At 40.2% G+C, this 25,052-nt stretch overlaps 1 protein-coding gene across 1 annotated transcript in view; it reads right to left on the reverse strand.

Annotated features, from left to right (window-relative positions):
* Positions 1–25,052, reverse strand: part of POU6F2 (POU class 6 homeobox 2) — a 463,057-nt gene that overhangs the window by 31,177 nt on the left and 406,828 nt on the right. Inside the window, exon 6 of the mRNA XM_058570674.1 lies at positions 18,644–18,790. Within this exon, the coding sequence (XP_058426657.1) occupies positions 18,644–18,790 (147 nt within the window). The remainder of the gene's footprint in view (positions 1–18,643; positions 18,791–25,052) is intronic.

Consider the following 25,052-nt stretch of genomic DNA (forward strand, 5'->3'; position numbering starts at 1 on the left):
GCTTCACAGTTTTGATTATTGTCAGGGAACTGGGCATCTTATTTACCATTTCAAGTGACCATAGAAGATTGTATTCCCCGAGAGCGCCTAAGATAAGTTGGGAGGCAAGACCCCAGCTTTTACCCAAGGGGAGGAGAAGGCCTATGGCCACGGAGAAGGTGGAAAGGGACGGTGGGAGGCTTTGACGATTAATCCCTGAGGACCAATTCTGTCCTCTTTCCCCGCTTCTATGGGAAGGGGTTTGATAATCATAAATTACCGGGCAAAAAAAGTCAAACTTGTAATTCTCTCCTAGTCTCCCACCCCCTCTAGGCCATCTCACCATTCTGTGTGTGAGTGGGTCAAGCGTGAGAGTGATGTACTATCTTTCTATTTTGTAATTTAATTTTAGCATTTTGGGCCTATAATTAAGTAGTTTGTATAAATTACACATGACTTACTAATGAATATTAGCGAGTATTTTCTAAGCCATTGCTATTTGTAATTGTAAAAACAGGTAAAGATAGGGACTGCCTTTACCTTAATTATTAAGGGCAATAACACAGAAAAAGGAGATTTTGTGGGTCACATTGTCAGGACTTTGTTAACTAAGAATGCTTCAAAAATAGAGGAGAAAGAAAGTTAGGAAGGAGGCATGGGGGCTGGCCCGGTGGTGCACGCTGTTGAGTGCGCGCACTCCGCTGCCGCGGCCTGGGCTTCGCCCGTTCGGATCCCAGGTGCGCACCAATGCACCGCTTGTTGGGCCATGCTGTGGCGGCGTCCCATATAAAGTAGAGGAAGATTGGCACGGATGTTAGCCCAGGGCCAGTCTTCCTCAGCAAAAAAGAGGAGGATTGGCATTGGATGTTAGCTCAGGGCTGGTCTTCCTCACAAAAAAAAAAAAAAACCAAGAAGGAGGCATGGAGAAGAGAGTATTTAACAAGCTACCAGAGGTAGAGAACTTAAAACTGTGAGCAGAATATACATTTTCCCACAAACTATGAATTGGATTTATTTCTGAGAAGTAATTGCTGCTATTTATAACATTGATTGTTGAAGTTTCAGCTGACTTAAAAATGGATACTATTCAGATGGCTTAGTTACTAAAGTTCCTCTGAAGCTTTTGAAAACCTGAAAATTATAACAGGGAAAGCCAGTGCCCACCAAAGGAGAAAATGGTGATGAGACCTAAGAAAAGGGAAGGTCAGAAGGGTCAGGAGAAATTTTGACCTGGTCATTTGGCAATTATGTTAGCAAGATCATTCTCGTTAGTAATCAGCAACATTCATAAGGCGTAATAAAGATGTGCCTTCATGGGTTTGCATTTCCTCTCTTATCTTTATTTAAACACAAGACTACTCCAAACTCCCAAACACACTGCTGACCACAGTCTTTTGTTTATTTAATTGTTGGGAAAGAAGAAATCTAATGTGTGTGCCTTCGTTTGCCAATTACAAATGATGAGGGGGGGGGGTGAAAGGATCCTACTAGATCTTAATGGTGTAAGACAGGATGAAAAATGTCATTTCCAAAGGTGTTTTACAAGAACGGCTTGTTTATACAGCACAGCCTGAACCCTAGTTATGCAGCCCATTAGCAGCAAATATTGTGAAAGAAACTCCACATCTCAGGAAGCTGACAGGCCTCCCAGGTAAGAGTCAACTCAATTGATACAATGATCATTCTTATCGGACCTGAATCTTTCTTGAGTGTTTTGGCAAAATGAAGTTAGCAGCCCAGCCGCAGCCCTGTTCTAAATTGCTGACAGTTCCTACTACAATAATACTACAACTGAATGGGGCACTCTCTATACTCTGGAGGCAAGGGTTGTGTTTCTTTTTTTCTTTTAAATTTTAAGATGCATCATAATATTTGTTCTTACATACTTTACTGTAATTGCGAGATTTGCTATTTTCTCTTTTATTTGAGTTACCACTCAAGCATTAGGACACATTGATAGAATAAAAGTTTTGATCCAGAGTATAATCAAAAGATTAAATTAAATTTACACAGGATGATATTACACTGAGATGAGAATTAAGTGAGGAGTCATCGTAACTGCCTGCATGGCCTATTCCTGGAGTCGCAGGTGGGCAGGGATCAGTGTCCAGGAAATGAATCCTTTTCTTGAACACAGTATAGGTGCCCGTCATCAACACAAGTTTTAAAATCATATCTGAATTGTATATTTACTATACAGAAAAGTATATTGGCAAGCTCCGGATTATTTAGGGGTTCTTGATTTCTCCATAGTGCTGTTTTCCTCTACTGCTCTGCTTACTTTTTACTCAACTGGAAGGACAGAAAAGGGGAGAGTCAATTTTGCAAAATGTTAGCTCAAGGTTGGGTTAGGCATGACGTTGGAATCAAAGGTTGACTGGCTTCCTCTGTGACTGGGAAGCAATACTCACTCAGTGATACAAAATGGGTTCTCCCAGCAAAGGTCAATAAGCAAGACTCGCACCACTAGATGCAATCCTCCTTGGGCAAGGGAAGTGGAATTTGGAGAGATCCTTTTGGAAATGGACAGGGAACTTGCCACTTTGTTCTATGTCTCCCCCTTGGAAATTTATTGCTGTGGTTAGTATATACTCAAAGGCTTGGAATACATGAGTTTGGTTGTTTATATAAATATTAATACTTTACATATTAAAAGTATGCCTACGTGGATAGATAATACAGACATATTGGCACCATTTTTGTTGTCAGGAGTGGAGGATTGAGGTAACTGTATAGATAAGTCTAGCAGAGGGAAAAAAAAACCTCTTCAACTTTGCCTGGAAAAGCCAGGCAATTGTCTGAACCTCTCTGCTTTATTCTGAATGACTTCAAAATTAAGAGTGTGGTTTTATCATGCACAGATTGATCACTCACATATTCACTCACTCACTCAGTAAATCCTTTCTGGGGGCCTGCTGTGCGCCCAGCACTGGGCCTTACCACATTGTTCTCATTCCCACTGTAGAAGACTGGGAAATTATCCAGCTATTGGAATTCATGAAAATCCTTTCTATTGGATTAATAGGGGCATTCTGTAAATCTTGCTGTCAGTGGCACCAGCAACATGCCAAAAAAGAAAGTCTAGGCTCCCACAAGTCAGGACACTCAAGACGGCTGCAGTTTACACAAAGCTAAAAGCCCTGCTGTTGATGAGAGTCATGCCGGCTCTTTTCTCCTGGGACACTGCTGCAATTGTCAATAACTTGAGGCTATTTCCCGAGCTCCCTCCTTTTGAGGACTGACTGTTTGTATACCCAGATGTGTCATTGGACAGCTGAATTCACCCTTCACTGAAATAGGTTGTTTTATTCTCTTGAAAAGTGGTAGCTTTAAAAAAAATCTTTGAAGAAGACCAATATTATTCAAATTTGATTTCTGCTTTCCATTTATTAAGTGCTCACCATGTACCAGGCACTGGTATAGATTTTGGGAGTGTGAGAAATTTCTGATGACCCTAAATTTTGTTTTTAAATTACTTTGATTGTAAAAAAGAAGATGGCTAAAATGCCTGCAGAACTCAGATAGCACTCAGGTCTGAGTTACTTTATGGGGGGTAGGTGGGAAGTTGATTCCTTGGGACCTCTTGTCCCCAAGTACACAAATTGAAACTGCTGGTTTCCCACTGGAGAGTAGAAATGACAGGCACACAGTGGAGGATGCCCTTAAGTTTTCACAGAACAATGTTCCTCCTCAGCAAGCACACCGCAATCATAACCTCTGCCATCTTGATTCCACCACAAGGATCCATATGAATTCACTACGTGGTTACAAGGGCTCAGTTCCACCATGTTCTCACAAAGCTTCCCCCTTCATCTATGAATATATTATTATTTCCCTATCTATTGAATCCTAATTGGAATAAAAACAAATGTATATTTCAATCCATAGTTATTTATAACGAGGGCAAGTGTGACGTCTCAGACAAAGGCTAATTCCTTCAAGCCATCATGGCCTTGGTTTCAATTTGTAGTTTCTCACTTTATTTTCAATGGGAAGAAATAAAAATATTTGTAAATATGATCTAATGCTTCAATTTTCAACTCTCTTCAGAGTTTACATTTTCATTAGAATTTTCATTATTTGTCCAGTAGGATGTTCCAATGTACCAGAAAACAAAGACAAATTCTTTTCTTTGTTTTTTTTTTTTTGGTGAGGAAGATTAGCCCTGAGCTAACATCTGATGCCAATCCTCTTCTTTTTTTGCTGAGGAAGACTGGCCCTGGGCTAACACCCATTCCCGTCTTCCTCTAATTTATATGGGACGCTGACAGAGCATGGCTTGACAAGTGGTGCTTCAGTGTGCGCCCAGGATCCGAACCTGCGAACCCCTGGTGGCTGCAGCAGAGCACGTGCACTTAACTGATACACCACTGGGCGGCCCCCAAAGACAAATTCTTAAGGATGAACTGGGAACATTTCTTTTCATCATCTCTTTCCTGTTTTCCCCAATGACTACAAATTAAACGATGAGTACTTTCATTTTCTTAGCAGTTGCCAACACTGTGGAATTGCTAAAATATTTTTTTTTCTTCAAAAGAGAATCACAACTGTGGGGAAGCCATCATTTTGCAGAAAGACCAACTTTGTAAGCTTTTCATGGCTTTGCCCAAGACTTTAAGTTTTAATGCCAGCAAAAAAATATCTAGAATTTGGGGAAGTATTTCTGCTTCTGCCTGCTGATACCAGATTAAGTGACTAAATCAGATTAAAGTTATTTATTGCTTGGGAGAACACCTTTTAGTTTGACTCAGCCTTGGTCCTTGGAAGCTTTAGTAAACATTCCTAAATGAAACTCTCGACCTATGAACTGTTTATTTTATATTTCTTCCCAAATGAGAGAAAAAAGAGCTACAAAAACCCCCTAAATCAGGGACCAGTGACCTCCACTATTCCAAATTCTTCCGAGCAGTGGGAACTGGTGAAGGAAATGTTTGGGAATTGCTCAAGAAAGTGCTGCACGTATTTAGCATCACCTGGCTCTCTGAGTGCATTCAGGCTGTAAAGCTGAATTTAAATTAGTATAAAGAACAAAACAAGTCTGTAAGAAAAAAAAAGGATGGGGAATGAAGCCACTCCAGGTGTCATTAAAGATGCATCTGTTTATCACAACCCAGTTTCATGAGTCCAAGATGATTCATATGCTTTTTGTGAAGAGAATATCCATTGTTGTGGCAAAATTAAATGTGTTTTGATACTTGCATGCAATATTTATCTATCTGTTCAATCAGAAAAAAGTTGTCCTCATCACTCTAACATATATTACTTTTTCAATTTCCTCTGAGTAGTTTTTTTTAATGTTCTTTAGGGTGAGACCACAGAATTTCTCATTTTTCACAACAAAGACCATAACTCATTAGAAATATGCTGATGAGTTTTTCTCACAAAATTGCATCCTCATTTTTTCATAGGTGACCAATCTGCTCTCTTACCCCTAACCATCAGGCAGATTCTGATAGATCTAAGTAAAGACGGCTGCTGTACTCTTCCAATTGTGGTTTTTCATAGTTTTCTGGTTCCTATTTTAAATGTCCCTCGAAAAAATATATATGTGTGTGTGTGTGTGTGTGTGTGTATATACATGTATATATGTATGTATGTATATATACTTAATTACTCTGGTACTTCAAATTTGGTCCTGGGAAAATGTAATTTATCATTACTAATAAACCACTATTGTAATGATTTTCTAACTGTTCTGTTCTAAGCTCAATACTTTATGCCAATAGTATGAATTTTAGAATTTTTAATTTCAAAAGCTACTTTTGAAGTACAGTCTTATCAGGAATATGTTTCACAGTCTTGCTAGATGAAATCATTCACAAACTACACCTATATACAATTAAATAGCATAAAGTTGGTATAATGATACTTACATTGAAGAACAATTGAGATATTTAGTCACAAAACTATTAAATTAATCCATAACTCACAGTTAAAAGATAATCGGCTTAACTTTTCTAAAATATTTGGGGCATTCCTCGCAATGTTTTTGGTATCTCATTTGGTTTCTGAGAAGGCTAAGTTCTTAGTACTTTCTGATTCATCTAGGGTCCAGATTGTAGGAACTAGTCTAGATACAAAAAACCATTGATATTATCCTCATTTCTACTGTCTTATCTCCATATGAGCTGAGAGGGGCAGAAACTCTACTTTTTAAATACTTTTAAATGTGTATGAATTTGTGATCTCAAAAAATCAAATGACTTCTCAGAATCCTGAGTAGCCCACCATGTCACTCTCTTTTGTGTTCATCTCCATACTTTGTATATCACCTTTTAAACATAAATGATTTAGTATCCTTTATCTTAAGGAAGTCACCTTTTATATTATAAAAGCTAAATAGTTCTTTTGTAACCTGAGAAGATCCTCACATTAAAACCCATTTTTAACTTCCAATCAAATCCTCAAATTCCGTGTGAATTTAAAATTGATTTTTGTTTTTCTAGCTGTACACATTACTAACCTCTTCCTTTTGGTTGTCTGGGAAGCTTGCTGACATCACCTGCAGATTTACTGAAGGTAGATGGAAATGTTTTTATTCTAGGGCATCAGAGGAAACCCACAGTAGTTAAACGAACCTGCCCTCCCATTTGATTAAATAAAGTGCAACATTTGTTATGGAGAAAAGTGGATGCTGTCACATCCAGCAGCCATATAGTCATGTTATAGAGGCAAGCTAGACATCGTCTAGCCTTCTGTTGCCAATAATCTGGAGAACACAAGGTAGGCCAGCTTACCCTGTTAATGATGGCATGGGCGGCAGACTCAAAATCATCAAACTGGCCCTCTCTGCGTGCTGGAGCGGCCATGGGTTCAAGGCCAAGGCGGTCAGGGGAACAAGGAGGGAGGCAGGGCTTGCTTGTTCCTCACTATGTGCCGGGCTGTGCCAAGCATTTAACGTCTTTTATTACTTTTGGTCCTTAGAACAACCCTGAAACGTTAGTAGTTTAAAAAACTGAAGAAAGTTAAGTAATTAGACAAATGCCATTTGCGTCAGACGAAGTAATGCCAGATGGCATTATGCTTAAAAGCATTTCACATAAAACCTCAATACATTAAATAGACCCTACTTGAGATCAGCCAACATAAGTGGAGTAAAATGTACGTGACTGAAGAGAGCACGATATTTATGGAACAACTATTATATGGCCGGCTTGGTGTTAGGTGCAAATACGTGTAATGCTGAAAGCAGCTTCACTCAGAGGAAGCCTGGGTTTTGAGTAGCCAGATCCTGGCTCAAATCCAGGCTCTATCACTTACTAACTGCATGGCCCTGGGAAGCTGGTTAACTTTGCTGAGCCTCCGTTTCCTCAGCTGTAAATTAGAGATAATAGTCTAAGATCATTGTAAGACTGAAATGAAATGATGAATTTATGCAAAATGCTTATCAAATAGCATATTAGCTTATATGAAATACTCCATTCATTCAGTCCACAGATTTATTACTGTATTTATGCTTACTATGTGCCGGGTGCTATTCTAGCCACTTGGGAACATAACAAGGTTTTAAATTATTGTCAGAGCACGGTGATTAAGAGCCATCTCTGATATCAGTCAACACTGAGCTTGAATCCTGCCATTCCCAGCTAGGTGATCTTGGAAGTTTCTTCATCCGTACAACAGGGATAAACCATGTTCTGTGATTGTGGTGAAGGTGAAATGAAATAACATACCAAATGCTAAGCACTCTTTGGCATGTAGAAAGCACTCTTTGGCTCAATAAATGGCAGCAACTTATTAATTTTATTGTTGTTAGAACTAATCCTCCTAACAACCCTGGGAGGAAGATATTGTTGTCAGACATGGGAGAGAAAACTGCAGCTGAGTGAGATTAGATGCCTGGCGCCACAGCGCTGCTTGGGTATGGAGTCTGATTTGAAAGCCTGTGTTCTTTACCCTGAGCTGCCTTCCATGGGAGCACGTGGACATTTGCATGGTCCACCTTTGTTATTCTGATGAGACTGGTTTATTGTGAACATCTATTGGAAAGTGTCAGATCTAGGTAGTGTGTAATGTGTTTTCTTTGTGTGTTTGTGTGTGTTGCTTGATTGATGCCATTTACTTATAGGCATGAAGTTGTATCTCATCTTAACTTTACTGTCATGTTCTGAACTCTCCACCTTATGACATCTTCTGAGGATCTACTTACATTGTTATTTTACAAGGTGGAAAAGGTTAGCCTATGAGATGAATAGCATTTTGGAGCAATGTTTTATGGCTACTGCGTTAAATTCAATTGGATCATGCAAAGGCCCAGTTGCGTACATTTGAACTTGATCTTGGCTCCTCTCTCTGCTCTGAGTTGTGACTTTTCCATTCCTACCTATCTCTGATCTATTTTTCATTTCTCTCTTATTGGCCCGTGAGTTGATGACATGATGCCTACATCTTTATGAAGAATGCATCATGTCATCAACTCACGGGCCAATAAGAAAGTTGGGTGCATTATTGGGCAAGAGTGTAGCAAATGGTACAATGAACATTTATTTGGAGGTTGAATGCATCTCACATGTGAATTTAATGTTTTCCCTTCTCTGATAATGCTCTGCTTAACCATAAAAATCATTTGCAGCAAAAGTTGATGTTACTCTAGGGATGCTAATTCAAAATTCATCACTTCCTCTCTTTCCTTGCCCCAGACCCAAATCAAGTGTGATTTTCATTCTCTTGTTGGAAAAACTGAGGCATAAACAGCTTCTACTTCCACCTCTGACTTTTTACTAAAAACTGAATACCAAAAACAGAGCCATCATCAACAGCCCAGTGTACAGTTTTTCCACAACTGGATTTGGTTCAGGCTATTTATCAAATAAATAACATATTCCCCCAATTATAAGGCCCTTACATTTTTTACATCTTTAATATGTGTGAAATTAGGCTGCCCCTAACAATTGATATATTTGTTTAACGCAGTAGTATTTACTTTCATTCCAAAAAAGCTGTTATTACATTGATGGTGTAACTTAAAACCAGTGGTTTCTTAGACTCATAATGCAAGATTAGATATTTCTCTTTTTCTTAGTAAGGGCTTACTTCCTTAGAGGGGCAGCTTCCAAAGGGAAGGATCTAGAAATGTCTGGGGCCTTGCCACTTTGGGAGCTTAATCGATTCTAAAGTCATTTTGCTGTGTGATATTACAAAAAGGCCAACAGAAGATTCACTGGGATAGAATTTCCTATTTGGCTCTGAAAGGCTCACTTTGGTGAGCGCCCACGTGAAGCACATACCATGTACTTTCTTCCTCATGGCTGGGATGCCGTGCTGGAATGCAGAAGACCTGGAAGGCAGGGTCCCCCAGATCCTGATACCTTGACACTGATATTCTCTGGCAAGATGAAATGGAGATCTGAGGTCAGCTCTTCAAGATTATCTCATTCTTTAGAGACTTCCCTGAACCTTCTTCTCCAGTTCCTTTGATCAGCAAAAATAGTAACGTGAGAATATTGATTAAAATGCCCTATACTTATTTATTTTGGCATGGTTTACAGCTCTTCAAAATTTTCAAGTATGTGTGTTTATATACCTTCAAGAGAAATCTGTGAGGTTGATAGAGCAAGAATTACAGTTCCCATTTGCAGATGGAGCCATGAAGGTTCTAGAGTTTGTGATGCGTCTCTGGAGCTTCCAGTAATGAACTAGGTCTTTGAACTCAAGAAAGTGAGGGTGGGATGGGAGGATGGGTGTGGGCTTTGGGCTCAGATCTCAGTTCTGCCGCTTACTGAAGATGTCATCCTAAGGAGCCAACTTAACTCTCTCAGCATCCTGAGAGTTTGCTCATCTGCACAGCTGGGATAATCAAACCTAGAGATTACAGGTAATCAAACCTGTGTTCCCACAGGATCATAGATGATACCAGTCCCATGGTGAAGGCTCAGCACATAGGAGATATCTTTATTTCCATTATTCTTTTCTAGAAATCACTTAGCCTGAAGGAACATTCAGTTAAAACCTAGCGCCTCTCTAAGATATAAGACCGTTAAAGAGCTTTGCACACTGAAATGAACCACATGAACATTAGTTAGTGATATTATTTTGACATAAGGGTGCACTAACTGGAATGTAAACTATGCTAGTGAAACAAACATCCGAGAAGTCAAACTAGCTCTGAGGGAGCTGTCTGTAAATGGTGGCTTGTAACTTATTTCTTGTTTAGAATTATAGCTGTCAATTAGGTTGCCCCATTTGTTAATTGGCCCCTCTCCTATTCTTTAGCCAGAAGGGAGGTGCCAACAGTTTTGATCCAGGAGCCTACGCAAGAAAACATTTTCTTATTCCCAGGATAATGAAATACTCGTGGATGAAGAATTAAAAAAAAAAAAAAGATGCAGTGGCCAGATAAAAAAATGTGACAGCACAACAATCCAAGTTCTGCTTTAGATGAGGGAGACCTTGGTTCTCTCTGGCTCAATCTTCAGGTGAATCCCCCAAACTAGAGGGTTTTTTTTTTTTTATTATTGCATATTTCTGCCCACCCCTTTAACTGTACACGACAGGTTGCACTGCTGAGTTTTGCTGGGAGAGGAGGGTAGAAAGGAAGATTTCAGAGGGTGCTTTATTTTCTGTTCTTTAAGTCGGCCAGCTCTTTAGGCTGATGACACTAATACGATTAACCCGTTCACTTCAGAAATGGGGGTGGTAAGGAAGGAGCGGGAGAGGGAGGGAGGAGTGACCTTTGGCAGCCCAGCGAAGGTCTGGGTCGAACAATTCCCTGTCATAATGAGGAACAGCGCCGCGCATCTGCTGATGGCGCTGATCGGCTCTGAGACCTGATTACGTCCCTCGTGTCATCAGCTGAGCCACTACAGAAGCAAGGCATCCCATCAAATCCATCTCCGCGTAATCACCGCGGAACCAAGGGCCATCAGGGCTCATTAGCGCCATTTACCATCAAGGGCGGCCCGCTCCTCAGAATGGAAGGACGGAGGGCCAGGCCCGGTCTCACTCCGCCCATCGGCCCCCTCCACCCTACCCCTGACCAGTCACTGCAGAGGACAAAGCTCCGCAGCGGGGGCCTTGGGACCGCCACGCGTTTATCTGCCCTCGGGGTTCCTATTACGGTCTGTGGTGTGAGATCCTTCTTTCTGCAAACGTGCTCCGTAGGTGTGTGCACTCAAAACAGCAACACAGGAATCGCCGCAAAGCCCCCGTTGCAAAGGAGAACCCCCTTGGAGGCGGTTCCTTTCTGATGTAAACCATAATTTCACATTGAAAAACGTGGATAGGGGTGAATGTGAATTACTTCCTGAAGCATTTCCTAAAGTGTGCTCTGCGAACGTAAATTCTATGCAACGTTGAGTGGACAGTAAATTTGGGAAAAGCGGGCTTAAAAAAGTTAAAGAGGTTTGTGGCGCGTCACCTCCACATTAATCAGCCGCGCAAGTCCCTGGCCGCGCGGGACACGCGTCCTGGGGCGGGGGGGCGCAGGGGGGGGCGGCCGCGCATCTCACCGGGACCCCTCGTTTGTGCAGCGTCTTGAGGGGCTCGTTTTTTCCCTCCCAAGGCGCACACTTAGGGAAACATTGCTTTAATGCAATGGCCTCTCCCGAAATGAGGAAATAAAGCTCTCAACTGGGCTCAAAGGGGAAATTTGATATGTTAGTAGAAAGATTGAGGTTGTTTATTGTTGTTATTATTTTATCTTTATTACTCGGATGAAGCCAGGGTAAAATTCTTATGTTACTAACCCCGTGAACATATATTTCCCAGTCTCTAGAAAGAGCTGATTTTAACAATGTTATTCTATTAAAAAATGCTATTGGATATGTATTTCACTGAATGGGATTGAATTTTTATACTTTTTTAAAACTTCATGTAATAATATTTGCAAATGAGAAAAAATCTTCTGTCAGACTGTTTTGAGTTTTGGTATAGAAAATACATCCAAACCCATTAGTTGGGCATATTACGTAAATAGATTGCTTTGTTCATAATATTTGGGGGAAAATATACAGACACCAACTCTGAATTTTTAGATACCTACTCTGAATTTTTGACAAACATGTTTGAATCTTATTTATGCAAAATGTCTAAACAATATATTCTATCATTTTGTATTAAAAAATAGTATTCTGTACATATGATTTTGTAGCTTTTTTTTTTTTCCCAATCAGTATTTTATAGTATTTTATAAAAATGTAAAACTTGCATGGAAAGGAACCACCAATGTTATCATTGCGGTCACCTTGGGAAGGGAAGGAGAAGAATGGGAGAAAAGGGGTGTTAAGTCCTTAGCTGTATCAGTAATATTTTATTTCTTTTAAAAATAAGCAAGAGAACTGAAGCCAATATGGAAAAATGTTAACATCTAAGTGGTTGAACAAGGATGTGTTTTGTATTATTTTTCGCAAAAAATTATTTTTTACTTTTTCTTTACATTTAGTGTGTTTCATTATTAAAAATGAAGTAAAAGAGTATATGTGAAACTCCCTAAATTCCTGATCCACTGGCTTTAGCTGGATCCGTCGAAGGCACTCATTTGCTCTAGTCACATCGTCAGAGTCACACTTTATCTCCTTTGCACAGGGTTTAAAATGAGTTTTACAAACGCGGGCAGCTATGGCTTTGTTAGTTCTCCTACACAGACCTAGTAAAACCCACAGAGGGGCTCAACAGACACTTATTGAATAAATTTATTATGTCTCAATCTTTTGGCTGAGATTTGCATTTATTATAGCTTTATCTTCATTCACCTTGTAGGGATTTTCTCTAAAAGAGTCTCATCTTTCTATTTAAATTGTGTTGAATTACTTTAGCAACCCATAGTTCAGGGCCAATTACTGGTTTTTCATCCTAAAAAGAATAGCTATAACTTATTAATTTATTAATAAATTAATATAATTTATGAAATGCTTAAGACACATCAGGCACTATGCTAAGCACTGTCCCTGCTATTATCAAGTTTAACCCACAACAAAAATATGTGAGAAGTCTTATCACTCTGATTTTACTGATGAGGAAACAGAGGACCAGAAAAGTTCTACAGTTTATCCAAGGCCACACAGCTAGAAATGTTTTTTTATCAGACCTGTTTCCTTCAAAGCTCATGCTGTTAACTATTCTATTGCCTTCTAGAGATGTTATTTAGCTTATTGTTATTTTAATTCAGAGGAACATCCTGGTGCAAGCATCATGTTTCTTATTCTAAGACATATATTTTTAGCCACATTTGAAAGTTATGATACTAGAATGATCTTCCAGTTGGGGTACAAATGTGGTGCTGGTGGTGTTCCTGTTTCTCCATCCACCCCTCTCCAGCCCACAGCTGTCAAGTAGAGGCAACTCATCATCAATGGTTTTGTACAATCAAGGGTGTATCCTCTAAGCCACAATGCATAGGCTACTGTTAGTATCAGTAGATTGTTTTCCTTTAATTATGGCCTTGTGGTCATTTTATGAGGTAGCCACTATCCTACATGGAGAAAGAAAATCCTTCCATCTCACCAAACCATCTCGGCTCAGCCCTCATTTATTCATATAATGATGTGTGCATTCTTGGGTAACCTGAGTGGGTAAGTCCCTTTAATACTTTTTTATTTATTTTTTTTGCAGGGAAAGATTCACCCTGAGCTAACATCTGTTGCCAAACTTCCTTTCTCTTTTTTTCCACCCCCAAAGCCCCAGTGCATGGTTGTAAATCCTGGTTGTAAGTCCTTCTATTTCTTTTATGTGAGCTGCTGCCACAGCATGGCTACTGACAGATAGGTGGTGTGATTCTGCGACCAGGAAATGAACCCGGGCCGCCAAAGTAGTGAGAGCACCAAACTTTAATCACTAGGCCACCAGGGCTGGCTCCCTTCAATTCTTTCTTCTTTTTATATGTTAAAAACAATAATGTTATATGGGTGAAGAGGATCAAAAGGTACAAACTTCCAGTTATAAAATTATTGTCATGGGGAATATAATATACAGCATGATGACTATGGTTAATAATTCTGTACTGCATATTTGAAAGTTGCAAAGAGAGTAGATCCTAAAAGTTTTCATCACAAGAAAAAAAGTTTTGTAACTATACATTGTGATGGATGTTAACTAGACTTATTGTGGTGATCATTTCACAATATATACAAATATTTAATCATGTTGTACACCTGAAATTAATATCATATTATAAGTCAATTATACCTAATAAAAATTTTTTAAAAATAATGTTTAGTTGATTTTTTTTTACTTGACTGGCTCTTTAAAGACAAAAGGGAGGGTCTTTGACTTGATTTGCTGCCACTTAAGAAAATTTCATGGTGTTCGGGAACTAATTTCATCAGGAAACATTCTGGGCTTCAGTTAAAATGTAAAATGCTTTCTCTAGCCCCAGGATAAAATAAAATTTCATTTGCTTTTACTTTTCTGCAATAATGCCAATAAGGAGATATTGCCAGGGGCGCAAAGTAAGCCAATTCTACAGCTGAACAAATCGATGGTAAATCTACTTGCCAAATCCTGAACATACCCACTGAACGAGTGTTAGGAACACACACACACATACACACACACACACACACACACTCACACACACACCTACTGAACTATCGAGGGTAAGGATGAGATTTCCCTAAAATAACTAATGTCTTACTACAAGATTCTCATATTCTCAAACTCTTCACAGACAGGTTTGTGCACAGTTAAGAACTGAAAGCACATAGCATCTTAACTAATAATAACAGATAGCATTTATTGAGTGATGACTAGGTGCCTGACCCTGTTCTAAGCACTCTAATCCTAGGAGCTGGTGCTAAAAAATTATTACCTCAGTTTTCAGATGAAGAAATTGAGGCACAGAGAGGGTAAGTCAATTGCCCAAGGTCTCACAGCTGGTGAATGGCAGGCTGGTTCCAGAGCCTATTCTCTTTTGCCTGTGCTTTGTGCTGCCAAGTATAGGTTTCCAGAAAATGCTAGACAAAACTCTAAACTATGATGATGCTAATTATGGCAACCATTTATTGAGTCTTTGTGTGCTCAGGGACTATGGTAGGCTTTTTTCACACATGATCTCATTTAATCTTCATAATCTAGGGGTCTAGATTTTATTATCCTTATTTTATAATGAAACTGAAGCTCAGAGAGCTCAAGTAATTTGGTCAAGTTCACCGAGCTAGTTATTGGACAACTTGGGATTCAGACAAGTCTGTAGCTTAGCACTTATTCCATTGCCTAGCTTTCTTGCTAGGCAATGAACTTGCACGAGTTCCTCATCTGGTAAGTAAAGAGAACTAGAATGTTCTTCTCAGGAATACCACAGCCATTATCAATTTCATGATCACTAATTACCAGTAAAATATTTGCTACCTTCTCATTTCAGAGTGAAGTTGGGTATAATATATGTTTAAAATACTTTAACATCCCCGGGTAAGATATGTGCTTTGTGGCTTTAGAATGTAGCGTTGCCGTTAAAATTAATTACTCTTTGGAACAATGTCTGACTTCTGAATTAACTGCAAATGAATGGCAGGGTCAGAAAGGTGACAGAAATTTTTTCTCTATATTTGCTTATAAGTACTGGTTGGAAAAAAAGAACAGAAAAAAAATCCTTAAATATATTGAGATTTCCCATCCCTTTAAATTTACTGAGACCCAGTAAATGGAAACACAGTCCAATTCCAAGACAGGGAAGCAAAACTGCAGTCCTAGGTGGTGGGATTTCTTCTTGTTGAGAGTGCAAGGGCAAGAGCCTGCAGGAAGATTTGGGCATGGCTCCCTATGTGGGTTGGGCATCTGCCCAGCTGAGGAAGCAGACCTAGGACCACTTGCCCTGCGAGTGTGAGCCACTGGTCCAGGCTGCCTCGCAGAGGTGCCGTGAGAACTTGGAGGATGAGTCTCTGGCTTACGTAGGTTAAGTCATTCCCCCAAGGTCATAAGACTAGAAACAGGTAGAGCCTAAACCCAATCCCAGGCGGGTCTGAATTCAGTCAGGGCTCTCACCTACTGGGTAATCTCACCGTGGTTTCCAGGCAGCCAAGAGAATCTCAGCAGTGGGGAGCAAGGATCACAGCATTTCTTGTACCAGAACGCCCCTGCTGGATGCCTTCTCAGCAGACCTACCGCACCAAATTATCAGAGGAGTAAAACATGCTTTTCACACTTATGTTTAGATTTTAATGTTATTACTCCCAGGTGAGCTTTCAAATGTAAAAAATAGTTGATGTCAAGAACTAAAATGAAAGAATCTCTAAATATATTAAGAGTTTTCTCTCTGAACCTTTTCTGGGAAAGCTCTGTGGAGATTTTTAAGGAACTGAAAATGGGCTGGGTGCAGTAACCCTAGTTTACACGGTATTTTGAGCAAGGCTAATTGTATTAACCTGATTCTGATGTGTTCTTACCTTTTGCACCACGTTAATACAAGCCAAAGAAACACACACACACAAGAAAGAATTTTGCCTTCCTTTGGTGTAATTTGACTACTTCATAAGGCTCAAACAAGTATCTTTGCTCCAAGGCATGCAGGGCATGCACCTTTTTCTGGGAAGCTGATTGTGTTTATATTACAAAGATTAAAAAATAAAAACAGCGCTACCCGAATGTGGCCAATTCATTGACTTTGGAAACATGAGTATCTTGGTCTCTCCTTGCACTCAGAGGGGGATCTCATGCCATTGGGCACATGTCTAAAACTCTCAGACAAGACTTCATGAGTGGGCATTATTGATTTCTCTGTAAATGAAAAATTTTTTCACTTTAGGAGGTTTATGCACAATATCAAATCAACTATCATAACAGTTTCTAAAATAACACAGTTTCTAAAATAAAAAAAAATTAAAGTAAAATCAACTCTCATTCAATATATGCAGAGTAGCAATCAAGCTTTTACTTTGAAGCCCATTTTCTTATGGGTATTTGTGGGCTAAGAGAGCTACCCCTGCGGTGGGGGCTGGCAAAGGTCACACAAAGCAAAGGCTGTATCTCTAGCCTCTGAGAAGGGGGAGGATTTGTAACTGGCAAAATGACCAGCCATTGAATCATCAGAAGAATAAACTCTTAATAATTCCTTCTAAACAATAAAGCATTTTCTCCATCACAAATTCTCGAGTGGTGGGGCATAGTGGTACATTTTACTTGGACATTGGAACAGAAAAATCAGAGGGAAGTCCACATCAGTGCTTATGATGTCTATCTTGAACTCTTAAAATTTACATCTCAAGGGCCAGTCACCTGGCAGGAATGAATTGGGGTGTTTTATTTTGGGCACAACTCCAGGAAACAGCTTCCAGGATCAACCTGATCTGAGCATGAGTTATGGATATTATAACTAACTTTTCCTCCACACCAATACCCCATCCCTCCAGAAATCTTAATAGGCTTTTGAGAGCCTCCATTTAGAGCCGGCTGCATAAAATGATCCTTTGATGAAAAGGGATTGGAACAAGGGTTAAAGCCGACATTGAAAGGTGACTGTGGAGGGCATGGTGTTCATACAACCCTCCTTTAATATGTGTGGTGTGCACCTGTGATAAGATGATTCATTACCTGGGGCCACTCTTTGACAAGCTCCATCGTTCAGCCCTCGGGGTTCTGACGGGACAATCCTGCACCGGCCCAGGAAATATAACAAGGTCAGCTTTTTTTCCCTGGGACGTAGATGGAGACGGTTTAGCTTATAATACATCTTTGTTTACTCTTTATGTAAAATAAAAACAGAGTTCAAGACATTGCGATTCCTGTTCTCCACAGAGCAGGCCAAGCAGAGGGTAGTAAACTCACTGTGGGGTAAATGGCTCTGGGAGGAAAAATCTTGGCAAGGATGCAAGCTCCTTCTCTCTTGTGTTTCATATCAGAAACAGCAGAATTTGAGAATGAGGCGCCCTAAGCACTGTGGCTGGGCTCTGTGTCAGGCCTTTGAATGGAGCGCACCCCTGACGCCGTCAGCTTCAACTCTTGTTTGCTTTTCACGCAGCTTTTATTTTATTTAGATTTGTTGGGGTCCTGAAGACGGATCCACCCTCATCTGAAGCTCTGCCTGTGTCTTGGTGATCGTGATGTGGGCACATTAGTGGTGTAAGGGAACAGGCGTGCTGCCCATGACATGAGGGAGGTTTGCTGGCCCCGGAGGACTTGAGTAAACCTACAAGCGTACAAGACACCGCCAAGCTCCCGTGAGAATAAACAAGAGCTCGGGCACATGCTGCCAACTGGCAGTTGGCTTCACTCTAACTCACCCGTTTTCTTTGTTGTTTTTACAGAACTTTTTCAATTGCTTCCCATCACCTTCCCATACATTCAGAAATTGGCTTTATTACGGCTAATTTAGAAATCTTGGAGCAATTAGGAAAGGAAACTTACCAGTTTCCTCCATTATCCAAGTTTTAAAAAAAAGTGAAAAAAATAAAAAAGCAAAACTGAAATTTTATTTTAAAAAGATAACCTTTTTTTTTTTCTAAAGAGTGCCCCAGTCTTGAAAAGTAATTTCTTCGATTAAGGTCATAACATGAGCCATCATATAGAAATAAAACCAAAATAAAACTTAGACATTTTAGGGGAAGGAAACAAAATCTTGCTTCTAAAATATAGAAACACCTCCCAACCCTTCTCCTATTCTTGACATTGCTAGTAAACATTATTTATTTGCCTCAAATAGATGCAGTTACATATCACTGTCATGCAAAAGAAATTCATTTCCTTTCCAAGTTCAATCTGCCATAAAAATTCACTCTTGTCCCCATCTCCCACTCACCTGTCCTTGTGCATTAGTAACTAGTTGACCCGTGACCCCCTGAAGACTGGAGAGGGCATTGCCAAAGGCCTGTGAGCTTGCTATGGAGCCCATGGCTGCTGCTGCTGCAGCCGCTGCAGCCTGACTTGCTAGTGGATTATTAACCAGCTGCAAAGAGAGAAAAGATCAGGGTGAAACCACCGAGAGAGGCAAAGACACAGCACAGGATACAACATTCACTCAGGGAGGACGTTCTCGCCCCATTTCGCTCATGCAAAGGGCCCCAAATCCACTGGAGGGGCCTGGTGAACATTTCCTCTGCAGCGGTGGGGTTTGGGGGAGGTTAGAATTGAGGCTGGAAGGAAAATCCTTTCCACTAACACTGGGCTGCTTAATGGAGCCTGGATTTAGGACTAGCCCCAGGAGAGAGTGAGGTGGGCCCCAGGGTGAGGGGGGCCATTAGGATCTTCCCAGGTAGAGAAAGAATTTTGAAGTCCCTGGATTTTGTCCTCTAGACTAAATACAACTCTGAGGAAATGTCGACTTTTCTTGAGGTAACCAGACAGAATGTGGGATTAAAAAGGATGGGGTAGGAGTGGAAGAGAAGAATAGATTTTAAGGATTTCTGCAAATGAATTTATCATTTCCATTTGTGGATTGCAGTTTCCTTTAGGGCCATCAGGTATGGCAGATCCTCCCTCTACTTCCTTCTCCAAGGAAGAAGGAAACCAAAGTTAGTGGAATTGGAAACCTCCAGCCTCTCTGTTCTGAGGGTGAGTCTAGAGTTGGGACTTTTTGGGGGGCTCATCCTGACCATGAGATTCAAAGCCAGTGAGAAAGGTCCTTCGGTGAGCGGTCAGGTTGACATCTGCTTGCTGTTTTAGCTACTATATGGCCTTCCCTTGGCCTCTTTCCTGGGACAAGAGTGAAACAGAGAGGAGAGTTTGACTGCTGGGGGGGAACCTGTTCAAAGAGGAGGTTATGGCTGCCAGAATCTGTTTTTCCATGGAGACCAATTCAATATTCTTTATCCTGCCAATTTTCCACGCCACAGGTTTTCAGGCCTTCTGACCATGAGGCAGAAGTGTGGCTTGAACTAAAATCTGCATTTAGGTTAATGACTACATATAAATTCAAGAAACATTTAAACTATTTTCACAGTATTGGTTTTGATACATGAATTTCATTTGTATTTATTCTAGGGTGTTATTTTTTCCCATACAGTTTCTCTCAAGTACAACAATTGTTGTGTATAATAATGCATTTTCCATCACCATGAAATTCCTGCATTTTAGCAGAAACCTGCCAAGACTAAAACTTCGTGGAAAAAAAATTAACGCCACACTTAATTCAAGTCCTGGAAGCTCTTTTAAAGATGCCTGGTTTTTTACTTCCTTCTTTACTTTCTCCATTCTCTGTCTCAGTCTCTTTTTCTTTCTCTCTTTATTTTCCTTCTTTCTGCTTTCTTTCTTTTCGTCAAAACACATTTTATTACTTAATTCCTTTGGAAATTTGCCTAGAGTTTATATCATCTGATGAGGAAGGAAATACTAATTATCAGAGGAAACATCAAAAAGGGCAGGAATTTAATAATTCTTTTTTCATTAATGTGATATCCTTATTTTATTGGCTTCTTTATTCATTTATAACCAAATCTCACCTAACAAGTTCTATTGTAATTCCATTGACACAGCACATTTATTTATTTATTTTTTTGTGAGGAAGATCAGCCCTGAGCTAACATCCATGCTAATCCTCCTCTTTTTCCTGAGGAAGACTGGCTCTGAGCTAACATCTATTGCCAATCTTCCTCCTTTTTTTTTACCCCCAAAGCCCCAGTAGATAGTTGTATGTCATAGCTGCACATCCTTCTAGTCGCTGTATGTGGGACTCGGCCTCAGCATGGCCAGAGAAGCAGTGTGTTGGTGCGCGCCTGGGATCTGAACCTGGGCCACCAGCAGCGGAGCACGCACATTTAACTGCTAAGCCACGGGGCTGGCCCAACCCAGCACATTTTTTTTTTAGAAGTGAAAATCCATTTTAAGTTCATGACTTTATGTGTCTTTTGCCTTTATCTCTCTCCTAAAAGACAATAATGATTTTCTTTTTAAGGAGAAAAAATTCTCATTCATCGGCCTAAAGAGAAACCCTGTCTTATCCCAGATTACCACCATGGGATTGAAAATTCAGGTTGGCCTTGATCTTGGTCTTCTGAGTATATTTTTATAGTGTGTATGAGGCGAGTAATGGTATATGTTGAGAGAAAATTTTTCTTGTTTTTGACTTGACCACCTAAAGTGAAAGAGTTCAGAGTGTGTTCTTTTTTTCACTTCTAAAGTGAGAAGACCCCTTGAGGAGTATCTTCCCCAAACTACAGAGCTCCTCAGTACACCATTCTCAGGTCATCTGCCAGCTGCTATATTCATGTTTCTTTTATGCAATACAAGTTGAAATAATAATGAAATTCTTGAGTTTCAGGGAGATCTCACAATAAGCCTCTTAATCCTCAAAGAAATATTAAATTATGTGCGGTTTAGTTTTAGTGTTGAATTTGTCCATGAATTTTGGGTGAAAAATATAAATCAGTACATACAGAATGCTCTCTGAAGAAGATAGAGATTCCTATTTAATGAAGAGAAAATATTTTCAGAAATTGTAGGACATTTCCCTAATATCTAGGTCAATCAACAGTTTATATAGGGAATTATGGAATTACTCTCTGGATACAATAGTGTAGATTGAGAATTCCCTACATGTAGACACTAGTGTATTGTTCAGCTACGGCCATGTATTTGCTGTAAATTCAGGCATTATATAAAGGATAACTATTGTTCTGAATATAAAACAAAGTGTCTACTTAAAAGTGGGCTTCTGAGCCTTTTTGTTATGGGGTCAGGAATGGGTGCACTTCTATTGCTTTGGAAGATTGCTTCAGCAACCAAAAATGTACAGAGTTTATTTTTTTTATATTTATTTATTTATTTATTTTTTGTGAGACAGATTAGCCCTGAGCCAACATCTGTGCCCATCTTCCTCTACTTTATATGGGACGCTGCCACAGCATGGCTTGACAAGTGGAGCGTCAGTGCCCGCCTGGTGCCCATGAACCCCTGGCTGGGCCGCTGGAGCGGAGAGCATGCACTTAACCGCTACGCCACTGGGCCGGCCCCAATTTTGTTTATTTTTAATGTTTATTTCCTCTATATCCTGGTCCTAGGTTGAAATACAATTTGTTCCTCTTTTTGCTGCTTTTCCCTCCTAATGGAGCAAATCCCAACTCGATGACTCTCTTATTTCCTATCCTGCATCCCTAGGTCTTTGTGAAAGGCATATGGGCTCTGGGGAGATGCCTTACTGGCCCCTGGAAGTAGAGCTAGAAGTAAAGGTGAAGGAGTGCGGTATATACAGACAGCAGGTACGAGTCAGTCTGCAAGCTGACAGTATTCAGGTGGACCATCAGTGTTGTTGATGAATGCAGCTTCATAAATACCTTTTGGCTTTTCTGTCTATGACTGCCAAGGCAGGGAGGTAATATGCATTAAGATATGTGGCAGGGACGGGGGAGGGGATGGTCAGGAAACCATACGTGTTCTCTTCATCACCTCGGGTCATGTCACTCTGTATTGTCCCCAGTCATGTCATATTAGCAGTGTTCCTAATCAATACTTCTTCTTGATTGGAGACTCAGGGTAGATTTAGACAGCGGGGAGCCCAGGCACAATAAATGCACATAATGAGCATGTTAACATTCTAGGACCAACTGGATATTTTGAAGTTTCTGCCAAGTTTATGCCTTCAGATCTTTCATTGCCCATGTACCTAACCAGCAAAGGATGGCCCAAATGAAGTCTGACTGTATTACATACTTGTGTTTTCAACAGACCAACTCAAAGGACATGCTGAATTCTGGTGCATGCTTATTTATAAATGTAGAAACTCTCAAAGCAAGATTTGCAGAGGGCTAGAATTCTCATGTTACATCCAAATGGATTCTAGGCCTTGAATACATCAAGTTCTGGAATCCTCAGATAGTCTAAAAACCTACTAATAGAAACACTAATTTCTTAAGACAGTCTCCTGCCCCTCACCCCCGAATTTTAGAGAATAAAATAACAGGATAACTTTAAAAAATAGTTTTGTACCAGTAAGGAAGGGCTCCAAACCTCACAGAACCCTATCCATCCATTCATGTAGTTGAGGATATCAGCTCTGAAAGCAGACTGCCCTGGCTTGTGACTTGAAGTAAACCATGTCTCATTTGCAAGGATTCCCTTGCAAATCCTAAAGGAATTTTTTTACAATAGTTTATTTTTATATTCACATACCAATCTGGATATTGGGTGCTCATCTCATAATGAGAATAAATCCATATTCCCAAATCTAAAGTGCTTTGTGCACGTCCTTGTTATCTGAGAACACTAAACGGTGATAAGAAAAAAACTTTGATGAACCCTCTTCAAGGAGCACTCTTAGATGATGTCATATGTATGATATCACATAAGTGTCACTACAGATGGTGTCACTACATGATGGACGGGTGTCTTTCTCCAAGTCTTGCCCTATCTTCTCTTTCTCTGAAAGATTCACATCCTACAGCTTGGTAAAGAATTCAGGTTTCTTGAATCTGGGCATTAGTAGTCACAATACTTTTCACGAAAATTAGCTGATTATGTTATTCTATTATTATAAATCTTATTTACAAAAATATGGCAGCATGATGAGGCAATTTAGCTATTGTAGTATATTCCTATGTTTATGCCTTTATTCCAAGAGGGCCTTATGAATGCAGCAGGCTCAAAACCTTTCTTTGGAGCATAATTGTCCATGATCTATAGTTTTATCATTCTCCTCATGAGCTATGTGGATTTTATAGAGTATGGATTTTGGAGCAGCTCTTTTGCTACTAACTTTTCAATTTAGAATCCTGAAACTGTGGTGCCATTTGTTTTTAAATGAGGATGTTCATAAATGCATTCATCACAATTCACTCATCATTTAATGACTTGCAGTGGCTGCTTAGAAACAGGAGGGCAAACGTGGCTTTTCGAATGCATTTACAAACATCAGTCCTTGACTTTTCTTATACTGTATATGTGAAAACTGTCTCTTGGTTCCGTGGAACTCTTTCAACCAAATCAGTACTTCCACTTCTTACTCTCAAATTTTCTCTTAAAACGTGAAGGAAATGACAGTAGGCAAATTCCGGAAGGGTGGCCATATTCATCTCAACAACCTACTTGATGTGTATTTTATCCTACTAGGCTTTTCCCCTTGGTCTCATGATTATTTGTGTTATAAGACCCTCATAACAGAAATCAGTTTTGTGAAGTTTAATATTGAGCCAAGCTTTGTTGCGTACTCTCTGCCGACTTCCCCGCAGAGATGGCAGCATGCTAGATGCTGACCATCCAACTTTCTGCCAACAGACGTCTCCATTACCATTGCTGAGAAGTTTCAGGCTGGAGTGCCTGAGATTTGCAACGATGACTCTGAGGCACTGCAATATCCGAAAATACCTTTGATTCATCAACATAAAATCACATTGATATCAGTACAGTTTTAGAATTAATTATATTTTATTTTTATTTTGTGTTAAAACTGTAAATATAGTAACTTTCTATTAATGTTCCAATATCCAGCCATATTGGCTAACAGAGGAATTTTTAAGATGACCTAATATCTGAGCTTGGGTTCCCCAGAAACGGGATGGAGAAGGGAGGAATTCCATCCTGCAGGGGCTCTGGAGTGTGAGTTAAGTCTCAGAGCAGTCCCAGCCCAAGGCAAGGAAGCTAGGCCTTCACACTCTGCACCTGACAGGCCCAGTTATCAGCCTCTGGGGTCAAGGCGAGGGTTGGAAATCAAATCCCTGGGGACTGTTGGCTGTTTGCTCTTGGGGCAAGTGGAGTCCTTGAAAGAGCCGCAGGTGCTGGTTGTTGAAAGCCCCCCAAAGGGGTGGGGGCAACTCACAGAAAAGAGAGATTCCAGAGGATCTGTGTGGAACATTAACATTGCTCGCTACAGTGCAAAAGTCGCTTCCTTTCACTCATTAACGTCTTTATCCCGCAAACGTTTATTCAGTACCCACTATATTTTGGGCACTGTGTGAGGGGAGACAGTGTGAATGACAGATTGACATGTTCCCCTGCTCATGGGGCTTATAGTCAAACAAGGAAAGAGATTTTGGTGGGAAGGAAAGAGAAATAGGAGAAGATGAGCTGGGAGTCAGTGAGAGAAGAGGTGGTGGGTTCAAAGAGACCTGGGAGGGGCAGCTCTGAGTCTGTGCACCTGTGCTTGCTTGGAGTTGCACATAAATATGAGTGGCAGTGAAGAGCCATCCTATCTGAAAGAGGAAGCAACACAGTGTGAGAATTAAGAGCTTGAATTCGGGAACCAGATTGCCTGAGGTCCAGTTTCAAGGCTGCCAGTAACT

The sequence above is a fragment of the Diceros bicornis genome, chromosome 3, assembly GCF_020826845.1.
Source record: "Diceros bicornis minor isolate mBicDic1 chromosome 3, mDicBic1.mat.cur, whole genome shotgun sequence".
Lineage (NCBI taxonomy): Eukaryota > Metazoa > Chordata > Mammalia > Perissodactyla > Rhinocerotidae > Diceros > Diceros bicornis.